The following is a 26,315-nucleotide window of genomic DNA, read 5'->3' as shown; positions in this document are numbered from 1 at the left end:
AAAGACCCTGTCTTGCAGTGGCAGCCCCACATCCCGTGCGCGTAGAGTTGCCTACAATTTCTGCACATTTAAAAGTGCATCTTGCTTGGAAATGAGGGATGCGCTTTTAAATTGACAGAAACGCCACTTTATTTGATCAAGGAGGAGAAAAAGGCCATCAAGAATGGGCGCGCATATAAAATGTGCCCATTCATGTGTCCCTTGTGGGGAGCAAGTAATTTCATTTCTTGTGTGAAAAAAAAAAAAAGTTGAGGACCTGGCACCTGAGGATTTGTTTTCTCAAAACAGTAATTTTTGCAGATTACTTTAAAAAAAAAAAATGTTTTTTTTAAAGATGCTATTTTTGCACAAAACGACAATTTTTTGCGGCATTTTGCAGGATCGCAAAATCGCTATGAGCTGTAGGGTCTGTCTCATTGTCTATCCCTAGAACCTCCATTAACACACCCAAAGGAACCCACAAAGGAACAACAGACACCACTAATGGTATCCAATGTCATGCAAGTTCCTGAAGCCTACCAAGCTTATGCCGATGTGTTTTCGACTGCCATTGTCCAGGCCTTACCCCCACACAGACCTGAAGACTGCGCAATAGATACGGAACCCTCTGCAGCGATTCTCTTCGGCAGGATTCATTCTTTCCGAACCCGAGATGAAGGCCCTAAGAGAATACCTGGATACGAACCTTGAAAATGGCACCATAAGACCTTCGATATCTCCTGCTGGTGCTTCTATATTCTTTGTTCCCAAGAAGGATACCAAGGAACTCAGACCCTGCCTTGATTATCGTGGACTAAATCAATGCACCCTCAAGGATCGATACCCGTTACCCCTGATTTCGGATATCCTGGAAGCGGTGAGAGGCGCAGTGATATTCACCAAGTTGGATCTCAGGGGCGCCTATCATTTGATCTGTGTCAGGGAAGGGGACGAATGGAAAACCGCCTTCAGAACACCCTTTGGCCATTTTGAGTATCTAGTCATGCCCTTCGGATTGGCTAACGCCCCAGCAATTTTCCAATGCTTTATGGATAGGGTGTTTTCTGACATGCTGTTTCTCTTTGTTATTGTATATCTGGATGACATACTGATCTTCTCCAAGGATCCTATACAACATGAAGAGCACGTGAAGGCAGTTTTGCAGAGACTCCGAGATCATAAACTCCTGGCCAAATCTGAAAACTGCTTGTTTCATGTGACCTCCGTCCATTACCTAGGGTTTATTCTTACCCCAGAAGGAATTGGTATGGACCCTTCAAAGGTAAAATCCATATTGACCTGGCCTGCTCCTACTTCCGTGAAACAAATTCAATCTTTCCTGCGACTTGCCAATTTCTACCGGAAATTCATATCTAATTTCTCAGAGAAAGTACAACCGATTGTTGCTCTCCTGAAGAAAGATACTCCTTTCCTCTGGTCAACACCACAAGATATGGCGTTCCAGCATTTAAAGGCAGAGTTTTCGCAAGCTCCTATCTTGGCTCAACCCGATACTAGCCGTCCTTTCCTGGTAGAAACGGATGCTCCAAATTATGCTATTAGCGCAGTCTTGAAACAAGAATTAGGAGATAAACTGGAACACCCAATTGCTTACCTCTCACGAACCCTGACTCCTAGTGAAACACATTATTCAGTCCTGGAAAAAGAATTGTTAGCCATTCGCCAAGCCTTCACTGAATGGCGACATCTACTTCTGTGAGCTAAACATCCAGTTCAGGTCCGTACGGACCGCCGGAACCTCCAGATTCTATAGTCTTTGGAGTGTAGGAACAGTTGGCAGGCGCGTTGGGCATATTTCTTCGCCCAGTACCAGTTCCATATCAGTCATGTTCCTGGATCACAAAACCTGATTGCTGACGCATTATCTCGACGACCTGACTATGAGCCCACTGAAGACAAGGCATATCCTCATATGTTTTCCTCCACGATCTTTGTGGCCCAGGCAGTCAACCTCCTCGAAGAAATCCAAGCCCAAACCCAATCCTCTGATCTGTGGAAGGACAAATCCAAAAGAAATATTTGGAATGTAAAGGTCCGGGAAGGTTATTTGTTCAAAGACAATGTGTTGGTCATCCCTACAAAAAGACTACAGCAGAGAATAATGAATCTCTGTCACGATACCCTACACTCCGGACATCGTGGTGTCACCAATACCCTCTGTCTGATACAAAGGCAATTCTGGTGGCCTAGGATGAGAACCGACATACGGCAGTACATTCAATCCTGTGTTGTCTGCAGAAAAAAATAAACACAATAACAAGAAACCAGCAAGCCTTCTACTACAACCTACATTGCCAACTAGGCCTTGGGAGATTATCGCTACGGACTTCATTGTGGAACTGCCACCTTCCCGTGGGTATACCACCATCATGGTTACCATAGACTTGTTCAGTCATATGGTTTATTTTACGCCCCTGAGTAAATTACCATCTTCTTCTGAACTAGCAGGAATCTTCCTGGAACACATATTCCGTTTGCATGGACTCCCTTCCAAGATCAATTCAAACCGCGGACCTCAATACATCTCACAATTCTGGAAACATCTCTGTCAATGCTTAGGGATCCAACGTGCCCTTTCGTCATGTTACCACCCTCAAACCAACGGAATCACAGAACGTGTCAATCAAACCCTGGAACAGTATCTTCGATGCTTCGCAACCAAGGTCCAGGATGACTTATCGCTCCTGATACCCGTGGCTGAATTTGCTTACAATAATTCTGAACATTCGGCACTTATGATCAGCCCTTTTTATTGCAGTCAAGGATTTCATCCGTCGGTCCTGCCTTCTGTTCTTCCTCAACCTACACCAGTACCTACAGTTGACTCCTGGATCGAAACCCTTGTCAACATACATAAAGAAGCCAAGGAATTTTTGCAGAAGGCCAGGAAACAGACCAAGAAATATGCAGATTCCAGAAGAAGACCTGGCCCTTCTTATGCAGTCTGTGATCAAGTCTGGTTGTCCTCAAAATTACTACCCCGACATCTACAGCCTAGTAAACTGACCCCTCGGTACTATGGTCCATTTTCCATTAAAGAAATTATAAATCCTGTTTCTTATCGGATCAAATTGCCTGAATCCTGGAAGAAGATACACCTAGTCTTTCACACATATTTACTGAAACTCTACTATCCATCCTCCCAAAAACCCTCCAGACCTCCTCCTATACTGGTCGATGACCAATTGGAATATGAGATATCTCGGATTTGTGATTCCCGGTATAGAAGGGGCCAGCTTCAATACCTGGTTGAATGGAAAGGATATCCTCCTAACGAAAGAACTTGGGAACCTCTCTCAAACATCAATGCCCCACGACTGCTCAGAAGGTTCCACCTCATCCACCCGGGCAAACCAGGAGGGAAGGGTCTTCGGAGGAGGCATGCTGTCATGAATCGCAGGGTGCGCCCCTTTTGGGCCTCATGGTCCCTGTCACAACGGGCTTATACACATTAATACTTCCAATATGGCCGTCCAACGCATTCCCTTCTCGCTCCATGCGTTGGACGTAAACTCTCTCTATTTCTAGACCACGCCTTCCGCGGCTCCGCGCGTCTCAATGCTATTGAGAAGTAGCGACCAGACGTGTGCTTCGTAGCTCGCGGTTCTTCTCCTTTCCACTCCGTTTTCCCTTCCTTGAACCCCCCCTTTCTTCTTACCTCCTCGATTCGAGTTCTAGCGAACTTACTTTGCCTCCTGGATTCCTGGATTCGGCCTCCTGGAAAACTGAATGCATTCTGGATTCGGCAGAGACACAGGCCGCCTTCTTCAAAACCCGTTCCATCCGAAAGAAGGCAGCATCCAAGGACGCCGGTAAAGAACGGATTCAGGTGAGAAGGAGTGAACTCCTTGACAGAAGGTGGTGGGTGAACAAAATGGCAATAATGTTTGCAATAAACAAAAAATACATTGTTTTCCTCCTTTGACTATTTTACCATAGCCCTGCATAATCAGCGAGACATATCGCTGAATAGGAGTGGATAAAATTGCATTAAGTCACAGATCTTCTTTTGACATCTAAACAGTGTCAATGGTCAAGCTTAATGCACATTGAACCATCTTTAAAGTAGTGCAAAATAGATGAAATATTAAATTAAACGGTTGAAGATATTAAATATTGTCCGAAAAAAAAAACATGTTGTTTCCTTTTAATTCACAGTAAACGTAGTTATGCATGTTTCACTTATCTCACGGCCAACTTTGTTGTCCAGTGGTATCCCCAATGAATAGTTGTGTGGTATAGTTAATCTTTACAAGAACATTTCATATACGAGAATATTGAAAGTTCAAATCATTATTTCATCTTTGAGAGAAAACAGCTGCATATGTTTATTTATTTTTTACTATAAAAGGTGTTACGTAATCTCAAATCAGTCTTGTAATTAATGCAAATAAGTAGCACAATGAACGATGGTAATATTTGGCTACTGAGGGTGCCTTTATGACCCAGATATTAGAAATATTTGTATAATAGCATTTTAGGGTCTGCTTTAGAGGTTCTTAGATGGGTAACTAGGGAATTTTGAATTCATTGATGTTATCATGTCTATCTCATTCTAAGGTCAACCATGTCTTTCATTTAATTTGAATGAAAAAGGATGTACTCTTTAATTTTACCAGGAAGTTGCGAGATCCCACCCCAAGAATCCCTTTGCAAGGTCTTTGTCATGCAGTTATAATAGTGTGTCTTTCTTGTTCTATAGAAGCCCTTTTGATTAAAATCAGCCCATTCCCACTGTCATCATGAATGTTTTAACCAACAGCGACATTGGGCCTGGCTTGTCCCTCCATTCCAACATGGTTGCTCCTTAGTTTAGACCCCAAGTTTTGTGCATGTGTCTTGAAAACTCGTGTACTAACTGTAAAGCCATGTTATGGCCAATAGCCTTGGTTCGTGCTACAAAAAAGACTAACAAATAAGGTGTCTGTGGAAAATCACTGTCAATGTACACTTAATAGTATCACAGGGATGTGATAGTGCAAAGTGACCTGCACAAACAACCAATACGAAAAGCGCTTTGCACAACCACCATGGCATTCATTGGTGAAATTCAAACATTGAGAAGAGCAATGTATTGCCTAAAAGAGAAATGAACGAGGCTACAACACATAAAAAAAACCAGAATGATACAAGACATAAAATGACAAATACAATGTGGTGTCCTATTTTCTCTAACATCTTTACAAATTGATAAAAGAACCCAACACATTAATATAATTCATATGGTGCTTTGATGATATGATGCTGGTATTTCAGGTCATAAAAAAGCATAGTAACATAACATACATATCACATGCACAAACTAATAGAGCAGCAGACGTTTCACAGCTTACCTACAAAGAACTGACTATTCAATTGTAAGCTGAAATGTCCCTCAAGGGGTGCCGGAATGATCTTTTTTGGAAGAGCGTCCACTTGAAGCATGGTTTCCTTAATGTTCCTCTCGGCTCTGACATAATGCCACTGGTTGTCATTCAGGGGTGTGGGTGATAGTACGGAAATATTGGTGGGGCCATTCCCGACATCGTAAGAGAACATGACCACTGAAGGTGCTGAAATGGTAAGCACAAAGAGAATTAGAGGCCTGTGTCAAGGGAGAAGAAATACTGAGATTCTAGCTCTGATGGCTTACGTCAAAAAAATCTTTGATAGACTAACGATAGAGGAAGACGGGAAAAGGCTCCACCGAGATGAGAAGAATAAAACAGATGACGATGGAGTGATTTTAGACTTTCAGGATGGGAATGGGGTTTCTTTTCTCTATTAAGAGTTTTAACTTTTTTTTTTCTTTTCTTCTCTTTTTTTCTTTCTCTTCTTCTCTTTTTAGTAAATAGCATAAAAAAAGTTTAAATATAAACTATAAAATATGCTAAATAAAAAAAACTAAAAAAAGAGGCAACTCTCTTAAATATACAGGCGCCGTTTTCACAGTATTTTGGTTATTATAATTATGATTGCATTTCCTGTTAATGTTGTCCAGAAAAACAAAAGAAAAACATACAATTATTAATTTTGTTATTTCTTCTCCAATTATGATGCATACACTTTTATTTGGTTTCAGAAAAAAATATAACTTATAATAATAGGATCTGGTGGGTGTACAGGGTAGAAGAGATGTATAGCTGACCCAAAATAGGCTGTTTAATGTTATATTAGTAGTGGCATGAGGCACTAACAGTGATGTGCTATAATGTATGTTAGAGTATAGGGTTGATTCTGCTGCATGGGGTAACACAATTGACATGTATACCCTAATTGTCAAGAACCATGATAGCCAATAGAATATATCAAAACTTGGCTCCTCTCGCTGAATACGTAGTGCCACATCTGCTGCAACCACCTCACCGCAAATTGTATATTCACTCCTGCTAATTCTATACTGAGTTTGAGCACTGAGAACCCTCAGATAGTAAATTGTACATTCTATCCTATGTAACTTGTATATATTGTAAATTCTGTAAAGACGTACCTGCATGAAATAACGACCTATCGCATGTTGCCTGTGGTAACTACTGTAACTGCAAATGTTGTTTCCCCTGTATCTCCAGCGCCCAGATACCCACGTGTTAGGTGCACTTTACAAATGTTAAATACATTAAATAAAAAATGTCTCCCCAATGTGCTAGTGACGTAGGATTTTTAAATGCATCAGCAGGGAAACACTTTTTTTTTTACAAATTCATTGTTTAATGCTCGTTCCAAATCTGATGCCATAGACTTGCTTGGTGTAAATGAACAAGGCAACTATTAATAGTGATAATAAAAAGAAACATAATAATAATAATAATAATAATAATAATAATCATCATAATAACAATAATAATATAATAATAACAATAATTTAATATTAGGAAACGTGAAATAGAAGGGAAAACGTGCATCTTATTTTTCCTCACATGCTACCCTGAACTAATTTAGCAAATCAACTTGCATGATCCCAAATGCACATCTTTTCTCTCAATGGCAAGTCCTCTGCACACCAGCAGATGGGAAGCATTTTAAGCACTTGGCAATCAATAGTGCTGTTGGGATCACTGCTTTAGTAATCAGGTAGATGCCTGATCCATGTGTGCATAGCATCTCTTAAAGCTAATGATTGGCACGCATATAGATCTACATGCTGCTGATTATATGAAACATGAGATTGAAGCAGACTTGGCTGAAGGATCGAAAACCATTATTTAACACAAGGAGATGTGCTGCCCAATATTGGAAACATATGAGCTTTTTAATATGCTTAACAACCATTCCTGTATTTTAGAACAAGTGCAATAGTTTCACATTAAACTAGAACATAGGAAAAAAGTAAATCTGGTAAAACGCACATGTTTTTAATAACTTTTCTTTCCGTAACCTTGGTTGCAAACTGAAACAATTGCAAAGGCTCAAATTGGGTAATTTGGCTATTAAACTAAGCGTGCATTAGGACACTCCCTCAATGAATATGCATACTGGGGTTTTGGTGAACACTAATATTGGTAGATTCTATGCTGATGTTATGTATTCAGTGGCAACAGATCATGTTAAACAATTTCCTGCTGCTTTAAAAATTGTTTTTTCGACTACAGTATGCAAATACATATCGATACAAATGTTCTTTCTTGTTGGTTCATATTCCAACATGGTTAAGGGCGAGTTCATCAAATCAATTAAAACATGTAATGAAGCTCATTACTATATCAATTAATTAATCAGGTCACTTGAAAATGGGAGTCTGAACAAATGGGTTTCTCATCTAAATTTGATTGAGATACTGACCTAACGGAAGACATTACAAATTGGATGCATTCATCATTGGTGTGCAAGGAATGTTAGGATGTGGTAGCACATTTCTGTAATATAGATCATGCTTTTTCTTCTACATTTGGATAAGCAGAGGCGAGGCAACTGTGCAGAGCTAAACAATAGTGAGCAATCAGGGAAAAGGTAGGCTCATACATGTTTTCCTTATCATGATTTGATTATTGAGTTGGAAAGCTAGTTTGTTAGTGGGTGACATAAATATTTATAGAGACTTTATGGTTATCAATAAAATGAACACACATTAAAAGATTGTATTCTACTTAAGCCATACTAAGAATATATAACAGATGATGTATTTGGAGTCATTACATTAGGTATTGATCGCTCTGCATAGTTTGGTAAATAACTCAAATGCTTTGAAGTGGATTCCCCAGTAGTAGGAAAGTGATATGACATGATATGGCATTTGTAATGCGCCTATACACAAGTGTTTCAAGGCGCGACTATGCAAGGAAGGGGGAACGGAGGGAGGCCGGAGACAACGATCTAACTAGGCCAAGTGACATTGAGATCGCGCAAGTGCAGGGGAGGCGGGAGGGGAAAAGTGCCAGGGGAAACGGGAGGGGGCAGTGCTGTACATGGGATCACAACAATAACAAGAAGTGTGACCAGCAGGTGGCAGGTGCAAGTACAGACAGCAGGTGTCTGAAAGTGCAGGTAGGGGACTGTAGGGTTACAGATACAGACCCAAATGCATGGTTTACCGGGAGGCAGTTTGGGGGTGAAACTCGGCGGGTAGGGACCTGGGCCCGAAATCAGGGGGTAGCCAGGTAACCAGTGCAGTATCAGACAGGAAATCAGCAGGGGAGAGAAAGAGAGAAAGCAGAAGCAAAGAGGAAAGTCTTGAGGTGCTTCTTGAACCGGAGTTGGTTCTCTTTGAGTTTCAGAAAGGCATGGAGGCTGTTACAGGGAGAGGCCACAGCTGAAGAAAGAGATCTACCACCGACATGTTGCTTGGAGAATTGATTGACCCTGTAGGAGTTGGAGGTGAAGAAGAGAACCACTCGAACAGGAAGGTGTTTACTAAGAGAGAGTTGGATGTATTGAGGACCCAGGCCCCAGAAGCCCTTGTGGACAATGCAGAGGGTCTTCAATGTAATCCTTTCAGCCACTGGGAGCCAATGCAGAGATTTCAGTCCTGGAGAGATACGATCCCTGGGCTTGAGGCCAAGGACACGTCTCACAGTCCTGTTCTGGATGAGTTGCAGAGGGCAGAGAGTAGAAGCAGGCAGATTTAGAAAGAGGCTGTTGTAGTAGTCCAGCATAGAGAGATCCAGAGACCTAGAGACAGTGAGCTTCTGTATCCTTCTGGCATTTATCCTTCTCCCGAAAAACGTATGTTTCATTCTGTGGAATCTGACACATACCCTTGTTATGGAACTGTATATAAAATTCAATGGAAATCTTTTTCTCTGTGTAAATTTCCATGCGGATCATCTAGTCAGAGCTTTTGCCACCTGAAAGTCTGCAGCCAGCAGAGCAAGTACAGAATGTGCCCACTCTTCTCCAGTGTGATTATTTTAGCACATGCCACTCTCATGGAGGGCTTTGTAGTGTGATATTGAGAGACCTCCTTAAACTTGGGAGTTCCTTCTCTGCCAAACAAGGAGTCCAACAACAATTTGCTTATGTTTTAGTTTTTTTTAGCTCTATCCCTGTTCACGACTCATAAAGAGCCACATATATCTCCACCCCTGCGCCAATAGTGAGCCAAGAACCAGGCCGAAGCATAGAAAGAATATACATGTATTTAAATGAGCAGCCCAATAAATAATATGTTTGTTTAATTACACAGACTTACACACACCACCTTCTTTGTGGCACAAAACAAAGAGTCACACACAATTACATTCTTTTTCATAACACACAGGCAAATAACACTTCACCCAAATTTAAGTTAGAGTAAACAATGGATTGATTATAAAACAAGACATTCATCACACATTAGGTGTTGGATACATGATGTCTCACTGTTACAAACCCAAGCATCAATTACATGCAGCACCCGTCTGTTCAAAGGCCAGGTCATGGGAGTGGGGGCAGTTTTGAATTTTAGTTTTTGTACCGAGGGAATCCTTTTGTTAAATACAACATTGAAAGGGGGTGACCATTGGAATTTTAATTTAAAATAAGTATACCCTTTTATTTAAAAGCATGTTTTTGGAAATGGGTTTCAGTGGGGACTTTCATTTTAGGTAAAAGTATCGTTTTGAATGAAAGGCCAGGTTTGGAAATGGAACAAACACCTTTTTGTTTTAAAGGCAAGATTTGGGGATGGTTACAATTATCAGTTTTGTTTTGGTAGCAAGTATACCCCAATTACTGTAGGTGGCTATAACATTATTCCTGCTTAGAGAGAGGGTGAACGTTTCAAATTCTTCCAAGTTCCCCCCAGCGCCAAACTATTTTGGAGTTAAGTAAATTAATATAATGTCAAATATGCTAAGGGTCTACACACTTTTACTCCCACCCACTAATGGAAGACAACTCACTAATGAAAGGAAATAGGCAGTAGAGGAGTTTCTGGAAACCATGGATCTGTTTTTAAATACAGAAATGTCTAAGGTTCTGGTTCTAAAATGTGGGAGAAAAAAATACAAAACGTTTCCCTGGAAACAGAAATCTGGTCAACTCAAAGTGGTTTCTAAATGTGTGCACCTAGGTTTCCCCGTATATGATAATCATGATGGTCCAGAGTTGGTGGTAGATCTTAAGGTTCATTTTCTGGGTGCCCTGGTAATGCTGTGTATTTGTTATACCAAGTTCGAGAGATTCTCGATTCTCCCGTTCTAAAATTATATAAGCAGCAATTGGTGCCTAAACTGACATACGCAGCTCAAACCAGGGGAAGACATTTACATTGGTCTAAATTAGAAGGTATGGTCTGGCATGAGCTTCTCTGGCTACCGCAATCAGTTCCATTGGTGGGGGTACTTTTTGAATTGGGCCAACTCCCCATTCAAACTGTTATTAATTGGGGGACGCTTCAGTTGTTCGCTAGTATTTTAAATCCAACGGCTGCATCAATGTATGAGGCCTTAAACAACGTTTGGAGTACAGGTGGATGTACTGTCTTGATAGATTGGGTTTCCGGTTGTGAAAAAATATTGGAGCAAACAGGGATATCAATAGAGGCATAGGTAATTACTCCAACAGTGGATAAGCTAAAATTGTCTAGACATGTGTGGGCTGGTGTTAAAGAATCCCTACTTCAATACAAATGTTTTGGTGCTCATTTTGACTGGACATGTAAAACTTTTAACTTGCCTGCTCCGTACCTGAAAAAGCACCCTTCAAGGTACTTCAGGTGCCAAATGCTATGAACAAGGTTAAATTTGGTGCAAACACGGGCGGCAACTGAAGATCCCTCGGGAGGAGAGACTGTGCTGCCACTGTCATATACACATTGAGACCCTGAAGCATTTTTGTTTCCAATGTCCAAACACCAGAATTTTAACTTTGAAGTATGCTACTACAGAGGAAGAATTACAGTGTAGGATTTTAAATTGTAATGAACTGAGCTTGTCCATACATATTTTAGAGTGTTTAAAGGTATGTCAGTGGATTTTTTGAAGTTTCATTTAAGCATTGTTTAAATTTGTGCTATGTAATTCTTCTGTTTTTGTTTTGGCTTTTTAAAACATTGTATTTGTAGTATGTGATTGTTTTCTTGTGTTAAAAGTACACTTGTACAAAGAGACCCAATAAATAAATAAATAAATAAGAAAGGAAATAGGTTTATTAAATACATCCCCACACTGACATTTTGTTGGACAATCTACTTACTTTGGAAATGTCTGGGCTTCACACTGATGAAGAGTGAGCAGAGCTTTGTTTGTAGGGCAGAACATGATTCTGGCGGGCACTTCAGTCATTGGGATCCCATAGCAATCCTCCCTCTATGTCTCCATGCAAGTAACATAGCATCTGTGTTCTGGTCTCCCCAGCAATGGACATCTCCAGCCCTTTTCCAATATTTCCACACAGATGATGTTTCAGCAGATCTCCTTTGGTGATTTACAGCAGCTCTCCCTCTTCCATACTGCACGAGTTTTGTGTTCTCTAAGCCCCTCCCATGGAAAATGAACATAAGGTGGTGCTAACTAATGATCTCACAACCATGATTGGACATTTACATTTCCCTCTACCTCCCAAGTCCAGGTCCCCTTCTAGGGATTTGTTAAGGAGTCTAGAACAGAAATATTGCATCCTCCCTGTGAGATTCACATATATTTTTCATGTCCAATTTTACCCCACAAATCTGTACATGGCAAAATGTTGCAATGTATTCATGAATGCCATGATATATAGATATTAAAATTCCTCTCCTTGTGATGGATCGATGAAGCTTACTTTCATTTTAGCACTTCATTGCACAGGTGTGCTATCATTATTTGCATTTTTCATAAAAAAGTTTAATAGTAACACATATGCAATTTCATCTCCCGATTCCTAATTGTGAAGTTCATCAGCCTGCCAAATCTTAAATTGAGGACATCTTTGGGGCAGCCAGAAATACATTTTAGCTTGCTATTGCAATTCCATAAGTTGCATGTGGGTACATTTCATTTCAGCACCATCACCTTGAAATCATCTTTAAAATGACATGTAAATGGACGCAGTGTGACTTATCATTGCTTAGAAAGTCACTCGTTATGATAGTCCATTTAACCTAATCGGATATCGTCAGCATGTATGTACATCTTAACTCTCATTTACCCATATATGTTTCATTACTCTTGCACTGCTGCAGCAGGGGTAAAAGCCATTAGCCTTTTTGTTCTTTGCAAGCTGATAGGCTACGGAGATCCTTATCATGCAGCAGACAGTTCACCTCTGCCCTGTGATGCCATGAGGCCATGCTGACATCTAGCATGTTGTCCTTTAATCTGAAGTTGACCACAATGTTGATCTAAAACTTTCCAAGCATTTTTCCCATCCAGGGCTGGGTCTGTTTTGATCTGGGCCTGTCACAAATACTTTGGTGTTATGTTACCTATGACAGAATGGATCTATGCCCCGGTATGCCACAGTCAAGCAATTAGTCTTCCACCGACCTGGTCTTTGGATACAGATTGACGAAATGAGTGATTCGCCTAGCTGCTCCTCACCGCGCCCAGAAAATCAGAAATGGAGGGAAGCCACCAGGGAAACCCTTGTGGGGAAAAAACCCTGTGCAGCTAGGGAGCATGGAGTGGGGGCATCAGGACTGTGGCTGAATGGACAGTTTCCTGAAGTCAGCTGATCCGAGCTGTAAGGAAAGACGCATGGTATATACAAACTCCGGAACGCCTTATTTACGTGTAAATAAATGGTAATGGAATTACCCTGGGTTAAGAATTCCTTGGATATTGATCTCAATGTAAGGGGACTGGAGAGAATATATGGCAACCCTTGACAGTTCCAACAATAGAGGAAAAGGTTAGTGAAAAGGATTCAGAGGAAATCAGAGAAAGGGCATAGGTAGCAGTAACCTATCGGAAATAAATAGCCTGTCCATGTTTCTGAATCAATGTGGGTTGTTGGGTAATGTAGTTTGGGTGCATGCATCCACCCCGTGTGCTGTATGGAGAGTGTCAGTGAGAAAAAGGACCAAAGGTGAACGAAACTTGGGGAACGTACAACGAGAAAAATGGAATTACATATGTCCTGGTAAAGGTGACTGTTCCGGGATAATTCGACTCTGAATTCAGAAATAGATGAGAAAGTCAGAAGCGGGAAAGGAGGCGTAACTGCAAGCAAGATGACAAGAGAGAAATAGAGAGCAATGACAGTGAGAATCACTATGCTGTGACTATGGTTAGTAAACCTAATAGTTAATACATGACTCAGGGAGCGTGGCAACTTTAGGAGTAGCAACACACAGTTGCTCTGGACACGGCAACTGAAAGTGCAATTGGTTCTGAGTGAAAGGGAGGGGCCCCATATATATATATATAGATATATATATATAAAGAGTGAAATTACCCAGAGTGCTATTGAGGCATTTCATGACAGCAGGATGTATTTGCCTTTCATTGACTTATCATTGCTGAGCGCCATTCATCGGTTCACCCAAAATGCGGATGTCTTTTGTTCTCGTGAACTTCTAAAGCTTTTCTAGTGATTTGTCTGAGAAATGCTGAGGTCACCGAAAGTTAATAAAATAGTGCCCTTCTAGAAATGTCAGGTTGTTGCCATCCCCTCTGGTCCTGAACACAGACTCCACAACTCACCTGGGGCCAGTTTTGAAATGCCAGTGCAATGTCCGAGCAGGCGAAGAGATTTAGTCTGTGTAAGACAAATTAGCAGGTGGCCAAATGCTGGCATTTCTTGTTGAGCGTGGCAGCATACACACATATCCAGTTGTAGTTAGCTTTGTCACATATCAGAAGTACCATAGAGCAATAAAGAAAGAACAACTGTGTACTCACATTGTGGTTGCAGAGGTTAAGGACAGGGTGATATATTTTACATTTGGCAGTAGTGCACGATGTTAAGTTTTAAGAGATGTGCTAGCCGGTAACTGAGGTAGTTAGACGTGTGAGATGAAGTCAGGGAAGTGTGGTAAAGGCGAGGACGAGGTGCTAAGGTAGGAGGGTTTCCGCCATGTCGTATTTTAGGGCATGTTACAGGATGTGATTGTAAAAGTTCAAGAAACAGGCCTAATGTGGAGCTGTGGCTCTGTCCACTTGATCCAGAGACGAGAAGGCCACAGGCAGACATATTGTGCTTATAACAGGCAATTGAGTAGAGCTGCAGAGCTCAGAGGTACTAGGAAAGGGAATGTTATGTCCTAGGAGGAAAAGTGCAGATGCACCCTTTGAAGGTTGAATACATGTGAGTAGAGCATGGGGTTCTTTGTTGCCAAGAGGCCTGGTGAAGATTTAGAGCACTACTCTCCTCACCCAAAGAGTGGTCACCCTATTTGAACTGCAGGTGCAGCGCTCAAAGGGATCAATAAACAAGTGAAATTCAAACATAAGAGAGGTGCCCTGATCTGTCATCATGGGCACCTGAGTTCCCAGGGCGATAAAGGTGGAGATGTTCTAGGGCTGCACCATGATTTGGGATGGGAGGAATAATGAGGAGGCCATTGTGTTATCCAAGCAGAGTTTACCTGCTATTTACACTTTGATCAGGTTCCAACAGAGGGGTGCACTGCATGTGATGGCTAGAAAAACGTACTTGTTAGAGAAATGTATAATGGTACCAATGGTTGTCAATCAATTCCTGAGTTTTGTTGTGATGATGTAGTAGGTCATGTGTCTAGGGGAATGTGTTTTAGATAATGGGGACCAATAGGGTAATGAACTATATGGGATAATTACATTTGTATATAGGTGTTAGACAATGTGAAGTGTGGGATCATGTTATAATCTCTATTATGCATAGTTCTGTTAAATTGTGGTTTTCCACTATTTCTTTTGTTTTTATCGTTCAGGTTTTGGATTATTTACATACACCTAGCAGGTGCCTTCAGGGCAGTTGGGCATGTAAAACAATTGTTCTCTTTCCAAGTCACTTGCACTGGGAAAATAACATTTTTGAATGATTCTAGCGGGCTGGCTGTGATGGGAGGCCACGAGAGGCAAAGGGGGAGGAGTGAGGGATTTGGTGCTTGTAGGAGGAGCAGTAAACAGAACGGACGCGGACACCTATGTTTACAGTGCCTAGAAGTCAAAGTAATCTAACATGAAGCACTATACAAAAAGGTGACATTTTTGTAGTGTTTCCTGTTAGGTGGTTCTTTAAGCACTGTCTGTAATCCGACACTATTGGCATGGGAAATGAAGAGAGCTTGACTATGATGAGGCACACAGAGCGTACGTGTATAGTTTGGTTTATTGACTGTCTATGGGCATCCTCTTAAAGTTATCACTCCCACCCAGACACATCTCCCCACCCAAAACACCTCTTTCCCTCGGGATCACTTTAACCTGCAAGCCCTGTGCGTTTAAGCAGATGCCAATGTTATGTGCAGCTATTAAAAAGCTCCTGGTGTAATGAAATTATTTCAGATAAGGTTTTGTTCCACAAGGTGATTTATACAAAGTGTGCATGTCCTTATGTCTATTTCTTGAATTGAAACCCTGTAAAAAAAATGCATTGCATTGCCAAAGCCAACAGTTTGAGGTTTTGTATAGTCATTAGGTAAGCATTTGCCAGGAATTGCCACGAAGTGGCAGGTAAGAAAGACATTTGCCAGCTGTTGCTGTCTTATGGCCATGGCCTACTACTATGGCAGTGCCTGAAAAACACCTATGCCCACACAAAAGCCAAAACTATTGCCGTGATTATATATTTGATTTAAAAAAAAATGAAAATAGACAATGGAACACGTTGATTAAGAACACTTTTTGCACACAAAAAAAAGTCACTGATATATTTGTATTGTATCTCAGAAAAAAATCGATTTGTCATACACTCATGTCTCGCAATGCTTGTGGAACTGTAGGTCAACATTCACAACTTTGCATAAAGTGCATATGTTATTAAAATATGACATCATCCGAATGCAAGGATTTCAGGGCAGCTTATCTACTGGGCGATAACGCACTGCAATCTGGCGCTTTACGCCAAAAGGATTGGCAGTGTCTAGTTTGGAAGCTGTTGCTCGCATAGCTGCGAAGGAGAAGACTCGGTCTCTGGAGCTAGAGAGGAATCGGCTCTGAGCCCCTGCATCCGTTAAACGGCCATTTGCTTTCCAAGCAGCTGGTCTGCACAGCTTCCTTGCTGCAAGCCTTGCTGCCTGCCTAGTCCAACTGGCTGCGAGATGTACCGCATGGCCCGGCTAATGAGAAGCTGGGGCTAAAAGATGATTAGCTGCAAGTTTTCGAACTCTTTACAAGTGTCCGCCAGCTCCCCCCGTTCCATTTGGTGCACAGCAAAGGCTCTCAGCCGGCTATTATCTCCGCGGCCTCCTTCATCACTTCCTAGGGCAACGCGCAGAATGTCTAAATTAGACTTTTATGTGCAATTAGCGCTAAATAATTGCTCATTATCTTGTGACAATGCACCATGGATTCTGTCGCTGCTCCATTTGGTAATGGGACCAGGGGGTCTTGTTTGATTAAATTACACAAGAAGTAGTGTATCTATGTTGACAGAGTGGATGGATTTGGTCCCTTCAGGATTGCCGTAGATTGGCGAAATGAATCATATTATTCCCTGGAAGCAGAGTGGAGCCACTCAGATAATCAGGGAAATCCGGAGTGTAAAATATGCATTCATTATATGAGGACTACATTCTGGAGAAATATGCACTGCCATTATAATTTATAAAATATGTTCGTGCAAATGAGAGCTTCACAAGTCCTGAGTATGTGATTCAGGCCTCCACACCCTTGCAAGGCATTCTTGTTTCTGTGACATTATTTATTTATTTGTTTATTTATTTATTTATTTATTTTTATTTACATTTTTGTCTTTTGTAGTCCAAATGTCCGAAAGTCTTAAACAGCTACTTATTCCCATGCAGATTATCAGGACATATCAGTGTTGTCATGATTCACAATACTCACATATAATACATTTTGCAAAACATAGACATCTCAAAAGAACTTCTATATCTCTCCCCACTACCCATTTTCTCACTGTTCTTGGCTCTCGGTACACATGTGGATGTCTTATGATTAAAGCCCCAGCTTGTCATATGGGGTCAGCATGCGCTTTGCAAGTCCAAATCCCGTGGCAGGATAGAATCAGCAGTTCATCCTTCAAAATTCGACGAATTGGGTATAATAATATAACCAATCATCAATCACCTGTTGTTACATCTCTTACAAAGGGGTTCATCTGTCAAATGATTATTCCCCTGCTTTTTCTTTGTTGCACATAGGAGAAACCACCTAATTTGAGCCAAAATGAATGGCAAAGTGGGACATGAAATGGGAATGGTTTATTCAAAATAAATATAATTCTACACAAGCGGAGCAGACCAAAACAAATCACAATATATGTATATATGTACATTATTGTGTGGCAGTTGTTCCCTAGGAAACACAAAAATTAAAATTGCTGATAAGATTTGATGGATTTGGCTGATATTTTGCAAGCAAAAGGTTTGTCCCGGGAACCCAAGGCTAAATATTTGGGGAACTATTTGTAAAAAATTTAAAACGTTATTTAGAAAGCAAAGAACACTCAGTTTTTCAGCCTACTCCCATGCAAAAACCACTGGACGCAATTGGACAAAATAAGAAACAACTTGGTCATGAAGCATTGACTTAATTTCCAAGAGGGGTCTGAAGTTATTCCAGTAGTTTCAAAGGTATTTGACAGGTAAGAGGTTCCCCCTTCTCCCAAAACTATTGCTATATCTCCCTTGGTGCTTTTCAGCAGAGAGGCTGAGAGGCATTTCAGAAAAGACAATGCAACAATTTCTTCACAAAATGATATTGCTAACAGCTTTTGACTTGCTGGGTGGATTTGGATGACAAGTTCAAAACCAAACGTTTATCAGGGGTCCCCTTAAAAAAGTAAATAATACGTTCATAAACTAAAATATTATTAGGAAATCAAAACAATACATTTTTCAGCCCATTACTTTTCCTACATACTAAAAGTTCTGTTTTTAAACAGCTGTAGCATGAAAACCGCTTGGCAGATTTGGACCAGATATGAAACAAGGTGGGCACAAAGTGTTGACTTAATTTCCTTGACTGGTTTAGGTTAAAGCCATCCTGTAGTGTTTAAAATATTAAAACCAGTGCCCCCTGCTCCTTCAAACCTTTATATTGGCCTTGGTGCTTTGTAGCAGAGAGGAAAGAGGCTAATTTTCACTTGCTGGATGGACTTGGATGACATTTTTTAAACAAAAAGTATTTCAAGCCCCCCCCCCCCCGCCTCCACTCAAACTGAACATTTTGGGAACAATTTGTTAAAAAATCAAAAAGATATATCAAGACATAAAACCCCAGCTTTTAACCTATCCCATTTGTTTTCCCATAAAGAAAAAGTACTGTTTCTGAAAAGTCAAAGCACGAAAACCACCTGGCAGATTTGGACCAAACTTTGGAATGAACTACCCCACTACCTTACAAAGTCTAATAACATTCTAGACATCCGAAGGAGAGTCACAACTCTTCTGTTTATGCAGTCATTCCTGGAAGAAGGCTGATTGTTTTGAATGGCAGCATTTAGATGGCCTGGTCATAGACACTATATAAATACCAATAACAATAACAATAACAATAGCAATAACAATCACATCAGGATAGAGGTTGGTAATGGGAAAGACAACATGTGAAGTTGGGGACTTTGGGGTGGGTTGGGGGGCAAGTTATAAGTAGAAAAGTTTCGATTTATCAGGGGATAACTACGTGAACCTCACAAGTTTACAGCGGCAACCTTGCAAGACACACTTTGAAATAAATGTGCGTCATGTGAAGCAACAAGTCATAGGAGGTACTAGGAGAGGGTTAGGGAGGGAAAAAGCAATAGAGTGGAGTGTAGGGACTTGGAATAAAGAACGGGGACCCATGTTGAGTGCCTGTGAGGACATTAAATACTTTTTTTAATTATGAGCATTTTCTTCCCATTATCGTGAAAATCAGCAAACCGTCACTCTACCACTGGAAATTATGTTATTGGAAATCATAACTATGAAATGTGCCTAATTGAGATGTTGGTAAAAAAGGTTTAATATCTGCAGTACCTACATGTACCGGGCATGGGGCCGTGGGTGTTTGGTAACATTAATGTTGTGACATGGTCAGTGAACATGGCTAATGTGCACACAAGAAATATATTGGTGCACCACATACAGAGGCCACAATCAAAGTCCATAGCTAGTGAGACCTTAAGAAACAATGCAACATGTTTGGCTGTGACCCATGGCAATGGCTGAAGACTATGGCTAGTGGGCCCAAAAGAAAACTATTGGTACAACATGTACAGCGGCCAAGGCCGAAGGCGATGGCTAGTGAATCCTCTAGAAACTAAGGGATAGCAACACCCCCGAAATTCAGTAAACATAAAAAACCTTAGATAAGAGAAAGATAACTCACACCACATCAGCAGTGATCACATCTCCTTGGCAGGGGGTGTCTGCGCCAAAGGTCATGGCTAGAGGACCCCAAATAAACCTATGGATCTAACATGGCCAGTGGCCAAGGCATAACAAAAGGACTGTGAAGAAACCTATTGGTGCAACATGTACATTTTCCACGGCCAAAGGCCATGGCTAGTGGGCTTAGAAGAAACCTATTGGTGTAACATATACAGTGTCCACAGTCCAAGGCTGTGGCCACTGTCCATTGCCAAAATCCATGGCTAGTGGGTCCCAAAGAAACCTACTGTTGCAACATGTACAGTGGCCACAGCTGATGTCCATGGCTAGGGTACCGAAGAAACCTATTAGTGCAACATGCACAGGGGCCACAGCTGAAGGCCATTGATAGTGGGCCCCAAAGAAACTATAGTATAAAAAAACAGAAACATTGAAATTCAGTTAAAAAGCCTTGGTTAAGAGAGAGTTAAGGTGATCAGATTTAACAACAAAAAAACTTGAAATTCAGCAATCACATTTTGAGCAAGACCACCTTAATTATGTGCCTCCTATTGTGCAGTGTATGACTGGTGAAATCACTAATTACATTATACATGGCATCACTAATTACAGAAGTGGGTGCTTAAAACCATCAGACCGACGTGGAGTGTTCACAACGTTTGAAGCAGTTTTCAGCAGTCTGGCAGTGGCAGTGTTCTGGCAGTATTTCCATTGTGTCTACTGGGGAGGAGCAAGTGCTTAAAACAATCAGCCCTACGCAGAGCATTCGCCGAGTTTGGAACAGAATTTGGCAGTCTCCAGCAGTTTCCTATAGTCATCAACGCTGAACCCACGTTGCTGCAGAAGAGGATTTGGATTTTCTTTGACTTCCTGGTTATTATGGCAATTGGCCCTGTAGGTCTGCCAAATTGACTTTCTCCTTTTCTTTCTGACCTCCACTTAATCAAACATTGTGGAAACTCTTGAAACCTGCTGTGACACTTGCAGCTGCAATATCATCATAGTACATATTTACTAGACTTTTGACCAATCTCCTGCGTTTATCATGGTTAAGAGTCTTAAATAAAGGGTAAATGTGGGCTTTGTGCCTTTGAACCCCTTTTTTCCCTGCTTTGGGTGAAAGAAAAAAGAAGGCATTGCTGACTGAAAGGGTCCTGCTTTTAAACTTGGCCGGTGTTTGACCTCCAACCATCTGGGTGCATTTTGAGACAGAAAAATCAAAAGGGGACGATGCAGAAAACAACTAAAAATAAGTCATCTAAAAAGGTAAATAAAGATGTTGCACAGAACTTTATGCACACCTTACTGGTGCAACCAATAATAAAAATGATGTTGTCAAAACCACTGTCTCAAGTAAGTGGGGCACTCTCAAATGTGAACAATATTGCTTCAACATCACAGGGGAATCTAGAGAGGGTAATCAAACTTAAATTGGGTCCCTGTGATGTTACAACCCTGAAATCCTTGCCTCAGACTGTTGTAGCAACACAATTGATCACATGCAAGAAAAACATGTCTGGCATGCCCCAACATGATTTTACGGCACAATTTACATCTGCATCGCCTATGTGGCCACAGCCAGCAAACACCGATACCGGAGAAGAGAGACATCATGGTCTACAACATTCGGTTTAAAGGATGCCTTGACTTTAAGGATTGGAAGCCAGAATTCGGCCTTGGAAGGCTCCCCTTTGAGATCAAATAGAGAAACTCATGAAAGGGAAGGAGTTATAAGATTTCCAAGGGGACCTAAAGAACTAAACCATGCTTTGAATTTAGAAATGGCAAAGGTGAATGGAAATTTCTACATCAAGTCCGTTGAAAATTCTAATTTAAAGTGTAATGCCGGACACACGTTGCATAGTATTGAATCGGACTAACATTTTAGTTCTATTGCGTGAGGTACCCGCTTTGGTGAGTGGCAATACTAAGGATCTGGACAGAATATTCCCTCCACAATGGAGCAGAACTGATAGAGTTGTGTTGTATTTAAACTCAAAGCTGGTATATGATATTATCCTGAAGGAACGTGATAATATCTGTAAATTGTGATTTGATCTTATGCCGTATATTGAACAAAATATACAAGGGGCGGGGAGGGTGATTCTACAACCACTCGATGGAACACACACTCAGTCCTGTTCAGTGGGTGGGGCGGTCAAAGCTATGGCTGATCAGATCATGCTGTTAAAAAAGAAAAGTCTTGCTTCGGAAAAATCTAGAAAAATCTCCCAGTCCGTCACACCCATCATCCTTTTCCCCTGGCAATTTACTCCTTAGCCCACCCAAACTTCCCCACCCAGTTCCCTGGGGGCTCCCCAGTCCTGCACCTCTCCCTCCTCTCTCCCTCCTTGCAATTACCACCCTGGCAAGCACTTGCACAGTAGGTTTTTTACAAGGCCAATGTAACAGTTGTTGTTGTCCTACTTTGGTGATTCCATGCCCCCCCCCCCCCGGCACCCCTCCTTCTCGTCTTGTGGTGCAAGGAAACACTTGCATATAGGTGCCATACAAATGTCCAATAAATACAATAAGAAAATAAGAGCCTGTGTGGCAAAAGTGTGTGCCATAATAGTGTGCTTTATTTTATAATAGCGTGCGTTGTAAAAGCATGTGTCAAAAGAGTGTATGTGGTGTAAGAACAAATTTCATATGCGTGTTTGTGTTCATAATTGTGTGAATTTTTTGTATTTCTATTTTATTTGCATTTATTGAGCACTTTACGGCAAAGCAATGACTTAAAACAGCATAACAATCTTTACAAAACATGTGAAAATAATAACATTGATGAATTTAGTAAGAAAGAAGATAATCCTTGAGATGGGATGGTAGCAACACTTGAGTAGAAAGCAAGCAGAGAGAAAGCGGATTTGTAATGTAGAGGTAGAAGCAAGGAAAAAGACAGAAATCAATATTTGCCACAAGGAGGACAAGGACCAGGGTGAAGAAATAAAGATTGACAGCATAAGGAGCATGCATGGTTATGGAAATATATGAGTGACGAAAGGTAAGGGTGGGGCGAGATTATGGATAGATTTGATATAAAAGGCAAAGAAAGTTAAAGAGAATCAGGAGTGTAAAGTGAGTCAGCAAAGTGAAGATTAGGCTGGAGAGATCAAATAAAATAAGAATAGGAGACATATGGACGAAATATAGACAGAATGGTGTGGACTAAGATGAGTAGTAGGAAGGCCTAACAGAAGAATTAGGTGGTAGAAGAGATGAGAAAAGATAAGAGAAGACACAAGTAGCTTAGTAACATGAAATGAGAGCAGAGGCCTGGCAATTTGAATATTGAATTGGTAAAAATGACAAGAACGAGAAAGAGCAGAGATCTGTCAAGAGAAAATAAAGGAGTCAACTTATCACTTGTTTACAGGCACATAATGAAATGGGAAGAGAATTAGGGGGGAAAGAGATAGAAGAAGGAGAAAGTGGGCTAGGGATGATAGTGCAAGGAATACAAATAACCTCAGTCGTGGAGGCACTAAGGTGGAGTAAATTATCAAACATCCAAGAATGAACGAATAGGAGACAGTGCATCATAGTATTGAGAAAAGAGTGGGTGAAAGAAGAGAAGAATATAAACAGTTGTGAATAATCAGCATACACATGGTGAGAAACCAAAATAAGTGATGACAGAGGCACAAGGAATAGCAAAAAAGGGAAAAGAGAAGAGTTCCCAAGACACAACCCTGACATACAATGGGTTGAAGAGGAATTGAAGATGAAGTGTGACCAGCAAAGGAAACAGAATCAGTAAGATTAGATGGATAGGTGTGTTGTAAGCATGTGTGGTGTAGGTCGTATGAGTTTTATGGTGTGTAAGTGTATGACATGCAAGAGTATGGCGCATAAGCAGCGTATGAGTGTTTGGTATAATGACATGAAATGGACATGTCCTACAAATCTCCTATACATATGAAAACTCACATTGATTTGATATTGTATATGTATCAAATGCATTTCAGAGTTGTACAGTTCATACATTAACTCAGTTTACATCTCCTGAAGAATGACATCATGGTCAACGGTGACTTTCACGTGAGTCGGCTGATATAGAGTGTGCATGTATGAAAGATAGTGAGCTAAAGAATCTGGCTTAGGCTCTCGTAACCAGGACTAATGTCTGGCAGAGAGAGTCCAGGACCCCCCTTGTTTTTTGGCATATTTAAATAACTTTGGGTCTCACCCTAAGTTACTAGGGGAATCCAGAGATGGACCCCTTGCTCAATATTCTTAGAGAGGCACAGCTCCACCCTACTGATGAAGTCCAACCAGAATGGAACATGTGTCTGGGTTTGCAGTTGGTGCTCTTGTTTAGACGAGAATTGCCTAGCATTTCGTTGCTGGACTGCCACTGGGCAGGACAAAGACTGATATGTTTGGGATATTTCTCCTCTGTGAAGGATAACGAGCTAAAGAATCTGGCTAAGGCTCTCGTAACCAGGACTAATGTCTGGCAGAGAGACTCCCAGGACCCCCTTGTTTTTTTGGCTATTTAAGTAACTTTGGGTCTCACCCTAAATTAATAGGGGAATCCAGACGTGGAGACCTTGCTTATTATTCTTAGAGAGGCACAGCTCCACCCTACTGATGAGGTCCAACCAGACTGAAGGCATGTCTGGGGTTGCTGATCATACTCTTGTTCAGAGGAGAATTTCCTAGCATTTCAGTGCTGGACTGCCATTTGGCAGGACAAAGACTGGTTTGTTTGGAATATTTCTCCTCTGTGAAAGATATTGAGCTAAAGAATCTGGCTAATGCTCTCGTAACCAGGACTAATGTCTGGCAGAGAGACTCCCAGGACCCCCTTGTTTTTTTGCCTATTTAAGTAACTTTGGGTCTCACCCTAAATTCATAGGGGAATCCAGACGTGGAGCCCTTACTTATTATTCTTAGAGAGGCACAGCTCCACCCTACTGATGAGGTCCAACCAGACTGAAGGCATGTCTGGGGTTGCTGATAAATACTCTTGTTCAGAGGAGAATTGCCTAGCATTTTGGTGCTGGACTGCCACTGGGCAGGACAAAGGCTGATATGTTTGGGATATTTCTCCTCTGTGAAAGATAGTGAGCTAAAGCATCTTGGTAAGGCTCTCGTAACCAGGACTAATGTCTGGCAGAGAGACTCCCAGGATCCCCCTTGTTTTTTTTAAATATACATCACCCACACATATTGTACAGTTTGCATATACAGCGAATATTCATTATGGGTTTGCATTATAATTGAACTCCAACTTCGTTGTGAGTTTTCAATACCTCTATGAGGCGTGAAGGAGTTGTACATGCTGTACATGTAATTGAATTGGAGAAAAAATGATTGTCACAATGGGCTGTCATCTTTGGAATGGTCGTCAAATTTCAATTAGAAATAGTTACACTACACAAAGTGTTACATTTAGGTTGAAAAATCATCTTTCTTCTTCATTTTTATTCCTTGAATCCTGAGATGGATGGAAGACTGTTGGGTACTTCATTGGGTTTTTGTATTTGTTTTATTTGTTTTAATTGTTATTGTTGTGCCGTGTTTTTGTATTTTGTGTTAATGTCTTCAAAATGGTTGTCCGGTAATAGGTTTGCACACAATAAAATATTGTGTCCATCTATGCATCTACAAATACATTGACATATCTACCTGTATGACAAAAATGAGACAAAGTGAAAAATGGTGGTCATCAGAGCTGATAGAAAATCTGTGTTAGTCACATAGTAGGCAGGTCTGTGTTTTAGACATGAAAGCATCTGTGCCTGGAGCTAATGGAAAATCAAACAAAGTAGTATCTGACAGCTGCTGCCATGATTCATTATACTGGCATACAATTTAATGTGCAAAATTCAACATAATTAAAGCGGACCTTTTAAATTACATTATTTAATGCATTATAATGCTCCAAGGGGCACACAAGACTGAGTAGACCTGGAAAAGGCAGCTGGTAGCCTCTTGCAGGCCATGTTGCCTGTGTTTTCTATGCTGTCCTGACCTCTGTTTAATGATGTATTTATTTTCGTTCACCTCCCTTCCTGCACTCTGTTTTCTTTATTTCTTTATTTGGTTTGCATCTGTTGTTTCCTTAGCTGCTCTCGGATTACTTTTCTTTCTTTCTTTCTTTCTTTCTTTCTTTCTTTCTTTCTTTCTTTCTTTCTTTCTTTCTTTCTTTCTTTCTTTCTTTCTTTCTTTCTTTCTTTCTTTCTTTCTTTCTTTCTTTCTTTCTTTCTTCTTTCTTTCATTGGTTTGCATCTGTTGTTTCCTTAGCTGCACTCGGTTTACTTAATTTATTTAGTTTGCATCTGTTGCTGACCTTCCTTGAGTCAACCCACCCCTGTGCTCCCCTCCCTTCCCCACTAACACCCCTTCACCTGATTGGGCAACCAAAAGCACTGAGGAGCACACAGAACTCAGAAAACCTGGTAAGCACAGCTGGTAGCCTCTTGCAGGCCACGCTGCCTGAGTTTTCTATGCCGTACTGCACTATGTTTGATTATTTATTTATTAATTTATTTACATGTGCCTCCATTGC

The 26,315-nt window shown here is 40.9% G+C and overlaps 1 protein-coding gene across 1 annotated transcript in view; it reads right to left on the bottom strand.

Moving 5' to 3' along the window:
• Positions 1-26,315, bottom strand: part of LOC138489132 (contactin-associated protein-like 5) — a 1,196,734-nt gene that overhangs the window by 147,431 nt on the left and 1,022,988 nt on the right. Inside the window, exon 17 of the mRNA XM_069616767.1 lies at positions 5,334-5,552. Coding sequence (XP_069472868.1) covers positions 5,334-5,552 — 219 coding nt within the window. The remainder of the gene's footprint in view (positions 1-5,333; positions 5,553-26,315) is intronic.

This window comes from Ambystoma mexicanum, chromosome 9, assembly GCF_040938575.1.
Source record: "Ambystoma mexicanum isolate Mex_15411 chromosome 9, UKY_AmexF1_1, whole genome shotgun sequence".
Classification (NCBI taxonomy): domain Eukaryota; kingdom Metazoa; phylum Chordata; class Amphibia; order Caudata; family Ambystomatidae; genus Ambystoma; species Ambystoma mexicanum.
The sequence above is the reverse complement of the archived record's forward strand: the minus strand, read 5'-3'. Positions and strand labels throughout refer to the sequence as shown.